At 60.7% G+C, this 12,313-nt stretch overlaps 1 protein-coding gene across 1 annotated transcript in view; it reads left to right on the top strand.

The window, feature by feature from the left end:
• PTPRS (protein tyrosine phosphatase receptor type S) overlaps nt 1–11,570 on the top strand; it is a 108,823-nt gene extending 97,253 nt beyond the window's left edge. Inside the window, exons 24-34 of the mRNA XM_074274560.1 lie at nt 408–531; nt 1,903–2,078; nt 2,707–2,826; nt 3,345–3,499; nt 3,780–4,065; nt 4,158–4,336; nt 4,521–4,647; nt 4,991–5,116; nt 6,602–6,756; nt 8,789–8,924; nt 9,505–11,570. Of these exons, the coding sequence (XP_074130661.1) occupies nt 408–531; nt 1,903–2,078; nt 2,707–2,826; nt 3,345–3,499; nt 3,780–4,065; nt 4,158–4,336; nt 4,521–4,647; nt 4,991–5,116; nt 6,602–6,756; nt 8,789–8,924; nt 9,505–9,573 (1,653 nt within the window). The 3' untranslated portion in view covers nt 9,574–11,570. The remainder of the gene's footprint in view (nt 1–407; nt 532–1,902; nt 2,079–2,706; nt 2,827–3,344; nt 3,500–3,779; nt 4,066–4,157; nt 4,337–4,520; nt 4,648–4,990; nt 5,117–6,601; nt 6,757–8,788; nt 8,925–9,504) is intronic.
• Nucleotides 11,571–12,313: the final 743 nt, after the last annotated feature.

The raw sequence follows: 12,313 nt of genomic DNA, 5'->3' as shown, positions 1-12,313 counted from the left end.
CTTCCTTTTTCTTTGCTCTATCCAATCTGTCTTCCTTCTTTACCTCTCTTTCTTTCTCTTCCCTTTTGCTCCTTTTGTCTTCCTTCCTTTCCTCTTCCTGTCTCTCTTGTCTCCTCTTCTTTTCTTCTCCCCTCATTTTTTCTTCTCTTTATCCCTCTTTCACTCATTTCCCTTATTCTTTACCCTTTTTTCCTCCTCTTTTGCCTCTTTTTATTTTGTCCCTTCTGTTTCTCTCCCCATTCTCCTCCTCTCCTCTTTTTACCCATCTCTCTTTCCTTCCCCACTCTTCTGGATCTCTTTTTCTCCTCCACCTCTGTCTCTCTCCTCTCCTCCTCTTTCCCATCTCTCCCTTCTCCCTCATTCTTCTGGATCTCCCTTTCTCCCTCTGTCTTTTTCTTGTCCTGCAGTCTATTGACCCTGGACAGCAGTTCACATGGGAACATTCTAACTTGGAGGTGAATAAACCGAAGAATCGTTACGCCAATGTCATAGCCTACGACCACTCGCGGGTCATTCTTCTCCCCATGGAAGGTAAGAGGCCCTCCGAGCTGTCCCAGGAGGCACACTGGGCAGGGATTAGCACCCCTATTTCTCAGGTAGGAAAGCTGAGGCCAAGAGAGAAAAGGCCTGTCCCTCAGTACAGGCCGAATCGGATCTGGACCCCACCCCCAATGGACTCTTTTCACCATAGTGTAAAATCAGGCCTCAATCATAGAACTGCTCCAGCGAGAGCTGGGAGGGTGAGGTTTAATCAACTCTCCACAAACCAGAATTCCCATAATAAAAAGAAAGATGGGCAGGAGAGGGAAAGCAGCTTCCCAGGTGGTAGAAGTAGTCTGGTTTCTAGGCCTTTTGTGCCCCACCCTAACCGTAGTCGAATGGGCTACGTTAAGAGGTAGTGGGCACCTTGTCACTGGGAGTCTTCAAGCAGAGCCTGGATGAGGGCGTCTGCTCAGGTACGGCTGGGCTAGACACTCTGTCCCAGGTCCATGATTCTGTGGCTCTTCCCGGGTGAGTCTTGCGGGCAGAACTACCACCGCAGAGCTCCCAGGAGCTCAGCTATCTTAACTGAGCATTTATTTACCAGGCCCTAAGAGCCGGCCAGTGCCCCCGTGAGCCCAGTCTCGAGCTTGCCCGGGCAGTGACAAGATGGCTGGAACACTCAGGCCCTTCCTGCAAGAGGAGGAGGAGTGATTCAGGCTGGGAAGTCTGCTGGGTGTGGGCCTGTGCTCACCCCCGATGACAGGGAGAGTCAGGGGCAGAGAAGCCCAGAGAATGGAGAGAGCCCTGGGGCTGGCTGGGACCAGTAAAAGGTGGACCAGGAGAGGGAAGGCCTGCCTGCTTTTTCTGGAGTCTGAAGAGGGAAGAGGGAGAGGGGGCTAAGAGGGAAAAGAGGCAGCGTAGCAGGCCCCACTGTTGGGAGGCAAGAGGAGAAATGCTTCAGTCCCCGCCTGCCATCTCCCTGAAATCATCCCTGAGGGATGGACCATGCCCAGGACCTTCCTTGTTTTTCTGTAGCTGGGCAAGGCTTCAGGAGGTGGTGCCCCAGAGAGAGAGAAATCCCCCCATCCATCACTCACAAGAATAAGGACCACCCCAAAAGTCACCAAGCAGGAGTTGTCCTGCCGCCCCCCCCCCCCATTCTCTCCCTCTGCATACTTCTTCTCGAGGTCCTGGGTACATGTGGGGAGAGGGCTGCCTTGAGAGCCAAGGGTCATCCCAGGCTCTGTACTCCCCAGGGGCAGCCCTAGCTTTGTCCTGCTGAAGGGTGGCCTGAACCTCAGCCCAGGGGTCACCATCGGCCCCAGAGGAGGGCCTGTGTGCCTCTGTCCCCGAGGGAGTCCCCCTGCCTGAAGGTGGGCCTTGCTGCCCCTCAGAGCGCCTTCCATCTCTCCAATGCAGGCATCGTGGGCAGCGATTACATCAATGCCAACTACATAGATGGCTACCGAAAGCAAAACGCGTACATCGCCACGCAGGGGCCGCTGCCCGAGACCTTCGGTGACTTCTGGCGCATGGTGTGGGAGCAGCGCTCCGCCACCGTGGTCATGATGACCAAGCTGGAGGAGAAGTCACGGGTAAGGAGGCCGGGCAGCGAGGGCAGGGCTCTTGTCCTCTGCCCCCTCCCCCCAGCCAGAACCACGAGCCCAACTCCCCTCACTCAGCCCAGCAGCCGGCCCAGCGCTGCCCTTGTGGGGGGAGAGGCCAGAAGGGAGACTGTGCTGCCCTCAGGGGGCTTTACTTCCTGCCTACCGCCATCATCCCCACACCCATTGAGCAGGACAGGCACAGCAGGGAGGTGTATAATACATAAAAAGAGGGGCAAGAAGGGCCATCTGATGGCAGGAAGCAGATGGAAGCAGGCATATGTGGGAAGTTTACGGGTTGTAGAGACCTGGATTCAAGTCCTGCTGCTCCGTGCCTGCCAGCCCTGGGATGTTCACCCGGGAATCTGTTTCCTCATGGTCTCCTCCCAGAAACTGGGGGGGGGGGGGGGCTGGTGGAGAGCTTCTGCAGCCTGGAGGGCCTCTGGCAGGGTCAGCGCCGTTGCTGCTCAGGCCCACTTGGGCCGACCTGGGAGGGGTGGGGGGGAAGGCCCAGTCCCAGCCAGGCCTGGACTCCCTGGGGCGGGTTCCTGTGGAGGGAGGGGCCACAGCCACTTAGCCTGAGGCTGATCCTGGCCTTCCCTCCCTCTCCCTACCCCAGATTAAATGTGACCAGTACTGGCCTGGCCGGGGCACCGAGACCTACGGGGTGATACAAGTCACCCTGCTGGACACAATCGAGCTGGCCACATTCTGCGTCCGGACCTTCTCCCTGCACAAGGTACCGCCTCCCTCCTGGAGGAGCGAGCCAGGCCCAGGATTCTGGGGCCGGGGAGGGCGGCCTTGGGAGACGGGACTCGGAGGAGTCGGAGGGAGCCTCGGACTTGGGAGCCTCCAGGTTCCACAGGGCCCCGGTCCCTCTCAGGGCTCCAGGCCCCCTCGGCCCGGCACTTCCCCCCTTGCGGTCCCATGTCCCTGAGTGCAGGTTCCTGCTGGGGTTTGTGGGGAACACCGGGGAGGGAGAGCTCGGCCCCCCTGTGCAGCTTGGGGAGGAGGGGATTCTGAAGGTTCTGTAGCTTCACCACAGGGGCACCGAGGACAGGAAGGATGGGGGATGGGGGATGGGGGGCTCAGGCCAGGAAGAGATGGAGTGGCTGGGACTTTCTCTCGGGGCACAGGAAGATGCTGAGGTATCAGACAGGGCAGTGAGGGCCAGAGCCTCCTACACTATACAAGGGCGTTAGGAAAGGGAACGGTCCAGGGGCCACCCGCCCACCAGCCTGCCCCTTGTCCCCCCAGAACGGCTCCAGCGAGAAGCGGGAAGTGCGCCAGTTCCAGTTCACGGCGTGGCCAGATCACGGCGTCCCTGAGTACCCGACGCCCTTCCTGGCTTTCTTGAGAAGGGTGAAGACCTGCAACCCTCCAGACGCGGGCCCCATCGTGGTGCACTGCAGGTACGGCGCTCTCCCAGCCTCCGCAGTCCCGGCACCGGCCCTGCCGACCTGGGCTTAATGGGCATTGTCAGGACCGGCTGCTGAGGCACTGTGGGGCCCTGCCCCCTCTGGGTTCACTTTTCCCTCGGCCTCCAACCCTGAGATAGGGCGCCACCCAAGAGACCAGCAGGGCTCGGGGCGTCAGCCCCCCCAGCATGCCCCCCCTCCTTCCTGAAGGAGCACGGCCTCAGCTGGGCTCAGAGCCACTGGGCCCAGCCCTCCGTGTGCTCTCCCCCCACAGTGCGGGCGTGGGCCGGACGGGCTGCTTCATCGTGATAGACGCCATGCTGGAGCGCATCAAGCCCGAGAAGACCGTGGACATCTACGGGCACGTGACCCTCATGCGCTCGCAGCGAAACTACATGGTCCAGACCGAGGACCAGTACAGCTTTATCCACGACGCCCTTCTGGAGGCCGTTGCCTGTGGCAACACAGAGGTGCCCGCCCGCAACCTCTATTCTTACATCCAGAAGCTGGCCCAGGTGGAGACGGGCGAGCACGTCACGGGCATGGAGCTGGAGTTCAAGGTGAGCGGTGGGGCCGGGGCCGGGCACCCCTGCAGGGGAAGAAAAGGGGCGCACTGGGGCTAACGGCGCCCCCCCTCTCTGCCCACTCCCAGAGGCTCGCCAACTCCAAGGCCCACACCTCCCGCTTCATCAGTGCCAACCTTCCCTGCAACAAGTTCAAGAACCGCTTGGTGAACATCATGCCCTACGAGAGCACGCGCGTCTGCCTGCAGCCCATCCGCGGTGTGGAGGGCTCGGACTACATCAACGCCAGCTTCATAGACGGCTACCGGTGCGTGGGGGTCCCTGCCCGCGCCGCCCCCCTGCCCCCCGCTGGGTTCCCATCCCCCTGCCCTGCAGGCCCCGTGCCCCCGAGCCCCACCGCTTGGCTCCGTCTGTCCAAGGAGGGAGCCGGGCTCAGGGTTGGTGTCGCAGTAAACCTCCCGGCGCCCCCCGTGACTCTCTCTCGCTCACAGGCAGCAGAAGGCCTACATCGCCACACAGGGGCCGCTGGCAGAGACCACCGAGGACTTCTGGCGGATGCTGTGGGAGAACAACTCCACCATTGTGGTGATGCTCACCAAGCTGCGCGAGATGGGCCGGGTGAGTGGGTCTGGCTGCCCCCCCCTTAGCCTTGCCAACAGCCATCCCCCCGACAAAAAGGGGTTCCTCTGAGACTTGGGGAGCCTCCATAAGGCGTGCCTCCGGCAGCACCCGCCCCAGGACTCCTGAAGGGGCAAGAGCCCAGGGAGGCTGCAGACCCAAGTTGGGGTGAGGAGGGCGGCTGCCCTGGGGCCACTCAGTCCATTAGCACGGCCTGGAGTAGAGTCAGGCCCCAGCCTCAGGGAGTGGGGACAAGGGGGCCCCAAGGGGGCAGGGGCTCCCCCCAGGCCCCTCCCCCCCAAACACTCCCCGCCTGACAGACGGCCCGCTCTCCTTGCACCAGGAGAAGTGTCACCAGTACTGGCCGGCAGAGCGGTCGGCTCGCTACCAGTACTTCGTGGTGGACCCCATGGCCGAGTACAACATGCCCCAGTACATCCTGCGCGAGTTCAAGGTCACTGATGCCCGGGTGAGTGCACAGCCGGGCCTGGCGGGGGGGGGGCTGGTGGGGTGCAGTGCTCAATACCCAGGCTCTGGGGGGCAGCTCTCCCCCTCCCCTAGCCCAGGTGAGGTCTGGCCTCCCAAAGGGCCCCTGGAGCCTGAGGCCGGGCCCAGAGAAACCAGGAGGGAGCCCATCTCCGGCTGGTGGGAAGGGGAGGCCACGGAGGAGGGAGGCCACAGACAGATGGAGGCCTGGAAGCCAGAGGCCCTCCCTGCTGCTTCCTGCCTCAGCTCCCCTTTCTGAGCCCTGTTTTCCTCATCTGCAAAATGGGGGAGAAGTGGACTAGGAAATCACCGTGGTCCCTTTTAGCTCTAAGAATGAGGTCCTACAAGTTGTAGTTGGGGAACAAAGCAAAGGAGGAAGAAGAAAAGCATTTATGTACCACTTACTGTGTGACAGAGACGTGCAAAGGCTCTGAGGCCAGATTTGAACTTGCCGACTCCAGGGCTGTGAACCTGCCTGCCCTGCCACCTAGTGGCCAAGAGCCCAATAGCAGACATGAGGAAGGCGGCCTGGGCCAGTCCACCCCGGGAGAAGGGTCAGGACTGCAGCGGTCCCTGGAAAGTGGGCCGGCTTAGAGAGGGGTGGGGCCCCCAGTCCAGTCTGCTCATGGTGGATGAAGGCATGATGGGCTAGAATGGATGAAAGAGCATTTATTAAGCACCCACTGTATGCCAGGCACTGCAGGCACAAAAGGAGGCAAGGCGATCCCTGCCCCCAGGGAGCTTACCTTCTTTTTTTGTTTGTTTGTTTGTTTGTTTGTTTGTTTGTTTTTGTTTTGTTTTTCCCTGAGGCTGGGGTTAAGTGACTTGCTCAGGGTCACACAGCTAGGAAGTGTTTAGTGTCTGAGACCTGATGTGAACTCGGGTCCTCCTTAATTCAAGGCTGGTGCTCTACCCACTGCGCCCCCTAGCTGTCCTGAGCTTACCTTCTAATGGCTGAAAACAGCTCCGAGTTGGAGAACGGGGTGGGTTGGTAGAAGACAGAGCGCCATGAAAGCCCCTCTCTCAGAGCCCAGGCTCAGGGCAGTCTCAGGGCAGGGGTCCCGTCTGGCCAAGAGCAGTGGATGGTGAATGGTGGTGGTAATGGAGGAGGTGGAAGTGGTTTGGCGCTGGAGGGGGTATGGGACTGTCCCCTCCCTCTCCCTGCCCCCTCCTCTGCCACCATCACTGCCTGTTGCCATGGGTAGCCCCCAACGGAGCCCCCTCCTCTGCCTCATCCCGGAAGCTACCTCTTCTTTGTCCAGTGGGTCTGCGCCCTTCCCCCGAAGGCCAGCACCTCCCATACTGCTTGGCCAGCCAGCCTGCAGTCACTCCCCCCTAGCCTGGATCAAGTTGTGCCTCCCCTCCCCCAGTGTGAGCCCTGCGTGGGCAGGCCCTTCCTTTGCTAACCTGTGAGAGAGAGAGCCCTCTCCGGCCTGGCACTGACCACTGGACCTTCCCTTCTCCCCAGGATGGTCAGTCCCGGACCGTCCGCCAGTTCCAGTTCACAGACTGGCCAGAGCAAGGCGTGCCAAAGTCGGGCGAGGGCTTCATCGACTTCATCGGCCAAGTGCACAAAACCAAGGAGCAGTTTGGCCAGGACGGGCCCATCTCTGTGCACTGCAGGTAGGGGTCGTGCCGAGCCGACGCCCCCAGGCTCTGGGCTGAGCGGGCTGGACAGAGGCAGTGCTCGGGACTGCGCCCCATCTCTCCAGCCCTCCCTGGGGCACTTTGTCCCTCAGCTTTCCGGAAACCTTCCCAGACCCCTGTGGGAAAGGAGCAAATTCTGGAGTATCTCGAACATACTCGTGTGAGGGATGAAATAGACTGTTCTTCACTTAAAAACAAACCCTTTATTCAGTATGAGGACATGTTTTGTTACCATAATGTTAAAGATTTATCAGAACACAGTCAGATAAATGAGTTGGTTTTCTTTTCTCAGAATAGTTTCCCCCCCAGACAATTGGGGTTAAGTGACTTGCCCAGGGTCCCACAGCTAGGAAGTAAGTGTCTCAGGCAGGATTTGAACTCGGGTCCTCCTGACTTCAGGGCTGTGCTCTCTCCACTGCGCCCCCGAGCTGCCCCCAGAGTAGCTTTTGGAAGGGGTGACCTCACATCCTGGGCAGCATCTGGCTTGTTCTCAGCATGGGATTTGGTTAGGACAGGCCCAGGGCTCTTCTCTGAGACCAGTTGTTGTCAGTGTGAGCTCAGGAGCGTGGGGAGAGCCGGGGGTGCTTCTGCCCGGGGCACGGGAGCCCGGGACTTTGCGGGTGGGAGCTGATGGGGACTGGCTGGGGCTCGGGGATCAGTGAGTCCACCTGTCTCTCCCGGGCCCTTGTTGCGGGCGGATGTGTCCTAATTGGAGGTGAAAAGGGCCTGGGTCCAGCCTTCCTTCGCTGGGTGTGGGTCCGTAGGAACCACTGCCTCAAAGCTCTTGGTGCCTTTCCCAACCCCCAGATCTACTCCCTGAGGAGCACTGGGAATGTTGCAGCTGACACAGAGCTGTCCCTCCCAACAAAGAGCTTCTCATGCTCCAGGGGAAAGCCCCCCCCCCCAGATTCCCCTGCACTCTCTCCCTCCTCTTTGCCCCCGTCTGGGTTAGGGCTCTCCCCTGCAGGGGCAGCAGGGAGGGTTTGGGGGTCCTCCTGCGCTGTTTGCACAGTCCTGTTGGTTCTGCCTGTGCCCCACTCCTCTTCCCCGCTCCCACTGATATATCTGCATGGTCCCCAGTCTAGGGCATTTTGTTCATCCCCCTTTCTGACTCCATTCTCCTGGATGATATGTTCCCACCTCCACTCGTTTGCTCCTTTGCCCCCTGCCAGACTTGCCAGTCAAAACCCTTCAGGGATGCTTGTGGCTTAGCCACAAAAAGCAGGCTCCCTTTCCTATTCCAGGCCATCCATGGCTTCCCCAGACCTTATTTCCTGTGACTCCTTTCCCTGTAAAGCTGCTCTGCAGCCCAGGCAAACTGGCCTTTGTTCCCCAAGAGCAGACTGAGCTTTCCCCCTTCCCCCTCCCCAATCCCATTCCCTCCATCGGTACCCCGACACCTCCTCCCTAATGTCCTCACTTGGTGTTGGACTAGACGGGGTTCTGTACACCTTCGGTGCTTAATAATAATAGGTTTGTTGGGTCCTCTCCCTTCCCCTTCCTCCTCAGGCCTGAGTCTTTCCCTTCCATTCTCCCTGTCTTTCTCCTGGTCTATGATCACATTCTCCCTCCTCCTGCTGCTGGGGTGGAAGGGCCCCTATTGGGGTTTGGGAAGGCCCCAAGTGGCCTCAGAACTTGGGGGGAGGGAACAAGGCTGTCTGGGGGCTCGCGGTAACCTCCCCAAGGCCAGATTCCAGTCACCAAAGACCTGCCTCCGAGTCACCCCCTCCCACTCCAGGCCCAGCAAGGGGGAGGTATTGGATAACAGCCGGGGCCTTGAACTTGAATGGTAAAAATTAGCCCTCATCCATCTTTCATTAACCTATACTGGAAACCTAGCATTTATTCCTGCTGGGAGCGTGGCGAGCACCCCTGGGTTGTCTGTGGTGGGAGCACCTTTGCCCCCTGCAGGATGCTGGTGTGGTCCCTTGAGGTCTCCAGGTGACCCCAGGGGGACGGAGAGGGCCCTTCCCCCTATGACCCCATGCTCTTCTCCCCTGATCTGCAGCGCTGGCGTGGGCAGGACTGGGGTCTTTATCACGCTCAGCATCGTACTGGAGAGGATGCGCTACGAGGGAGTGGTGGACATCTTCCAGACAGTGAAGATGCTGCGGACACAGCGGCCGGCCATGGTGCAGACGGAGGTGAGGGCCACCGGAGGTCCGGGCAGCTCAGCCGTCTTTGGCCTGGGGGGGGGGTTGTGCTGGGCATGGAAGGAGCCTACCGCATGCCTGGCCCGATCTCGAGGGCTTGTGACCTCCCCTAGGTGGGCGCTGGGAGCTGAGGGCAACCGTGAGAAGCCTAAGGCAGGCGCAAGTTAAATAACTTTCTGATATGGCCCAAATGGTAGCACGGGTTTCCCGGCCAGTTGGCCATCTGCTGCTGGACCCTATGTTTCAGGGGGACGTGGCCCTTTTCCCCATCTGCTGCTGTTCTGTGGCTGCCTCTGTCTCATCTCACCCACCTACCCCCCTGCGCCCCCCATGCCGCCTGTGTGCCCTCCCTCATCCCCCCTGCCCAGTGTTCTGCCAGGAACTCCCTGGAGCTTCAGTTACCTCCGCTGTAAGGTTATCCCAGGGAGATGTGAGACCAGCACCCATAGGGTCGGGATTCACACCTAGGCCCCCAGACTCCTTCTTCCCAGAGCAGCACGCCTTTCCTCTGGGTCCCTGGGGTGGGGGGAGGGCCGAGTGACCGCCGCTGACCCTCTCTCCCATGCTTTAGGACGAGTACCAGTTCTGCTACCAGGCTGCCCTCGAGTACCTTGGAAGCTTCGACCACTATGCAACATAAAAAGCCATCCCTCCCCCTGCCGGCTCCACGGACCCCTGACATCACAGACGCTCCTCCTTCCTCCCAGGGGAAGGGGCCTCGGACCTATCACCACAAACCGAACCCAACAAGTACCTTTTATTTGGACGCCCTGGCAGGAGCGAGGGGGAGGGGTGGGCCGGGCCCGCCCCGGCATGAACTCTAGGAGCGCGAGCCAGGGCTGGTCTGGCAGGGGACTCGATACCTCAAGTTGGCTCTGGCCCCCAGGGCACCTTGCCCCTCCCCAGCCCCCCTCTGGGGAGGGGCATAGTCGCTTGGGTCCCATCCTTACGAGTTTGGTTTCTTTGTTAATCTGGTTGGCCATTTTTAGGGGAAGCCGCCCCTCCTCGCCCCCACCCCCCTCATCCACGCTCCCAGAGCTCCCAGAGCCCCCAGCCGCAGCCCTGAGCCAATGACCATCGAGGACACGCCTCCAGTGCCCGGCACTGGGGGAGGGACGGAGAGTCACCGGACGGTCTCTGCCCAGAATGAGGAGGGAAGGCTGCCCGGGGTCCCCCCAACCAGGACCCAGCTGGGGGGGCCGAGCACTCCAGCGCACTGGGGCCAGATCACCTTTTGAATACTTGGAACATTCCTTATTTCTTTTTTGATTCCAAAAAATGTTATTTCTGCAAAGATGGAGAGAAAGACAAAGGGGGACGGTGCAGCTCAGCAACTGGCTTTCCTGCTTGTTGGATTTTGGGGAGGGTGATGGGGGGCCAGGCTCGTCAGGCCCATCCCTCCCCACCTCGGGCAAACCCTCTCCTCCCTGCCCCCACTGCGGGCTGGGGAGAGCTGGCCACAAGCTCACGGCTGCGGACCAGAAGGAACCTTGGGACCGACCCCCTTAGCAGGCGAGGAAACGGCGGGGGCGGGCCGTGTCTTAGCCAGCTTTGGTCTGAGCCCCGAGGCTTGCGCAGCCCCCCCCCCCCACGCCGCCGCTCTGTGCCCCCTCGGGGCAGCCAGGAGGCCTCGGAACGCGGCCCACCTCCTCCCAGCCGCCGGAGCACCGGAAAGAGCGGAGCCTCAGCCCTGCGCTGTGAGCGGCTTTCTTCAAAGTATCGATGTAACTGTAACCAGTGACATTACCGTTTTTTTTTTAAATAGTGTATTTTTTCCTTTTTTAAAAAAAACTGACAATATGAGTCAATGAATTTAAGAGAAAATTTGCTTATTCATATTACGTTCAAAGACAGTCTATTTTTTCACGGTAGAAACGTTCTGTGTACTGGCTGTGATCATATACAAGATTACGTGCGAATTGCTACTTCTACATATGCTTTTCTACCATTGGAAGGTTCGACCGCTCATGTAAGAATGAACTGTCCTTGCTTTGTTTTTAAATTCAATCTCAGACATATCAGGCGTGGTTCCCAGTGGGGGGGCCGGGGGAGGCCGGCCACAGGCCCCTCCCCCTCCCAACTCCCCGCGGGACCAGGCGCCTCCCACCCCGGAAACCCCGGGCGGGTGCCCCGAGCGCCCGCCGGCCATGGGGGGAGGGGCCGCGGGCGCGACCGTTGCCAAAGTGCAGAGGCGAAAGGAACACGGTCCCTGCCCCCGAGGGGCGGCGGCCCCCTCTGCCCGCTCTGCTCGGCCTGGGGACGGTGGGCCCTTCGGGGAGGGGCGTGCGCCCACACACAGAAACTCACACACGGACATGCACAGCAAACCTACACACACACACACGTGTACACACAAATGTACGCGCGCCCCGCCTCCTGGGCTCACCAGGGAGGGACTGGACCCGCCCCCCCAAGGCCGCGTGAACTCTTGCTCCCTCCCCCGCAGCCAGGCCCCGGCCCGGGGGAGGCCGGGGGAACGCGGAGGGGCCGGCGCCCCCAGACCCGTTTTTTCTCTTTGTACGAGAGCAGAGACGCTGTCCGTTTCCCACTGTTATTTCAAACCGAAATTGTAAGTGGTTTTCCTGCCACTGTGTATGTAGATATATCAACTTTGTATTAAAGGAAGATTGTCTGAAAGCCTCGTCTATAGGAGTCTCCTCTGTCCGGCAGCCGCGGGGGGGGGGGGGAGGGGGGGGGTGCGGTACCGTTCTGTGGCCCCTCAGGCCTTTGGGGCTGGTGGTGTTTGCTCTGACACCCCATCTTACAGATGGGGAGGCTGAGGCCCGGAGAGGACAATGACTTTGCCGCGACCGCCCAGGTGGGCGATGGGCCCCAGAGCCGGCTCGTGTGCCCGGGTCGCGGCTCCCAGATCTGAGCTCTCCAGCCGGAGCTCCGAGGACGCCCAGCGCTCCCTCCCGCGGGCATCGGGGCAGCGGGCCTGGCTGCGGGGCAGGGGAGCCTTTGCAGTGCTGGGGCCAGAGAAATCCCAGCCTTTCCTGGGAGTGGGGGGGAGCACCCCAAAGGACGTCGGGACTGTCCTCGGCCCGAGATCCCCCCTCCCCCCAGGAACCGGGAGCGGACCGGCCGGCTCCCATCCCTCCCTGCCAGAGAGAGAGTCGAGGTGGGAAGAGAAGCCCCCGAGTCAGTATCAGGTGTGAGAAACTCCCGCGCCCGGGAACCTGGACCAAGAGCCCTGCCCCCACGGGCTGGGGAAGGAGAGGGCTCCGGGACAGCTGGGGGGGGGGGGGCTGCGGTGCTTTCACCGGGCTGGAAGAGTGTCTGAGCGTGGGGAAACTGTAAGTGCTGGGGGTGGGGGCCAGGATAAGGCTGAGAGACCTCCGCGGGGGAAGGCGCTGCCGCCGGAGGAGTTAGTCAGGAGG

Source organism: Sminthopsis crassicaudata, chromosome 1 (assembly GCF_048593235.1).
Source record: "Sminthopsis crassicaudata isolate SCR6 chromosome 1, ASM4859323v1, whole genome shotgun sequence".
Taxonomy (NCBI): domain Eukaryota; kingdom Metazoa; phylum Chordata; class Mammalia; order Dasyuromorphia; family Dasyuridae; genus Sminthopsis; species Sminthopsis crassicaudata.
This window is presented reverse-complemented; position numbering and strand designations above follow the sequence as displayed.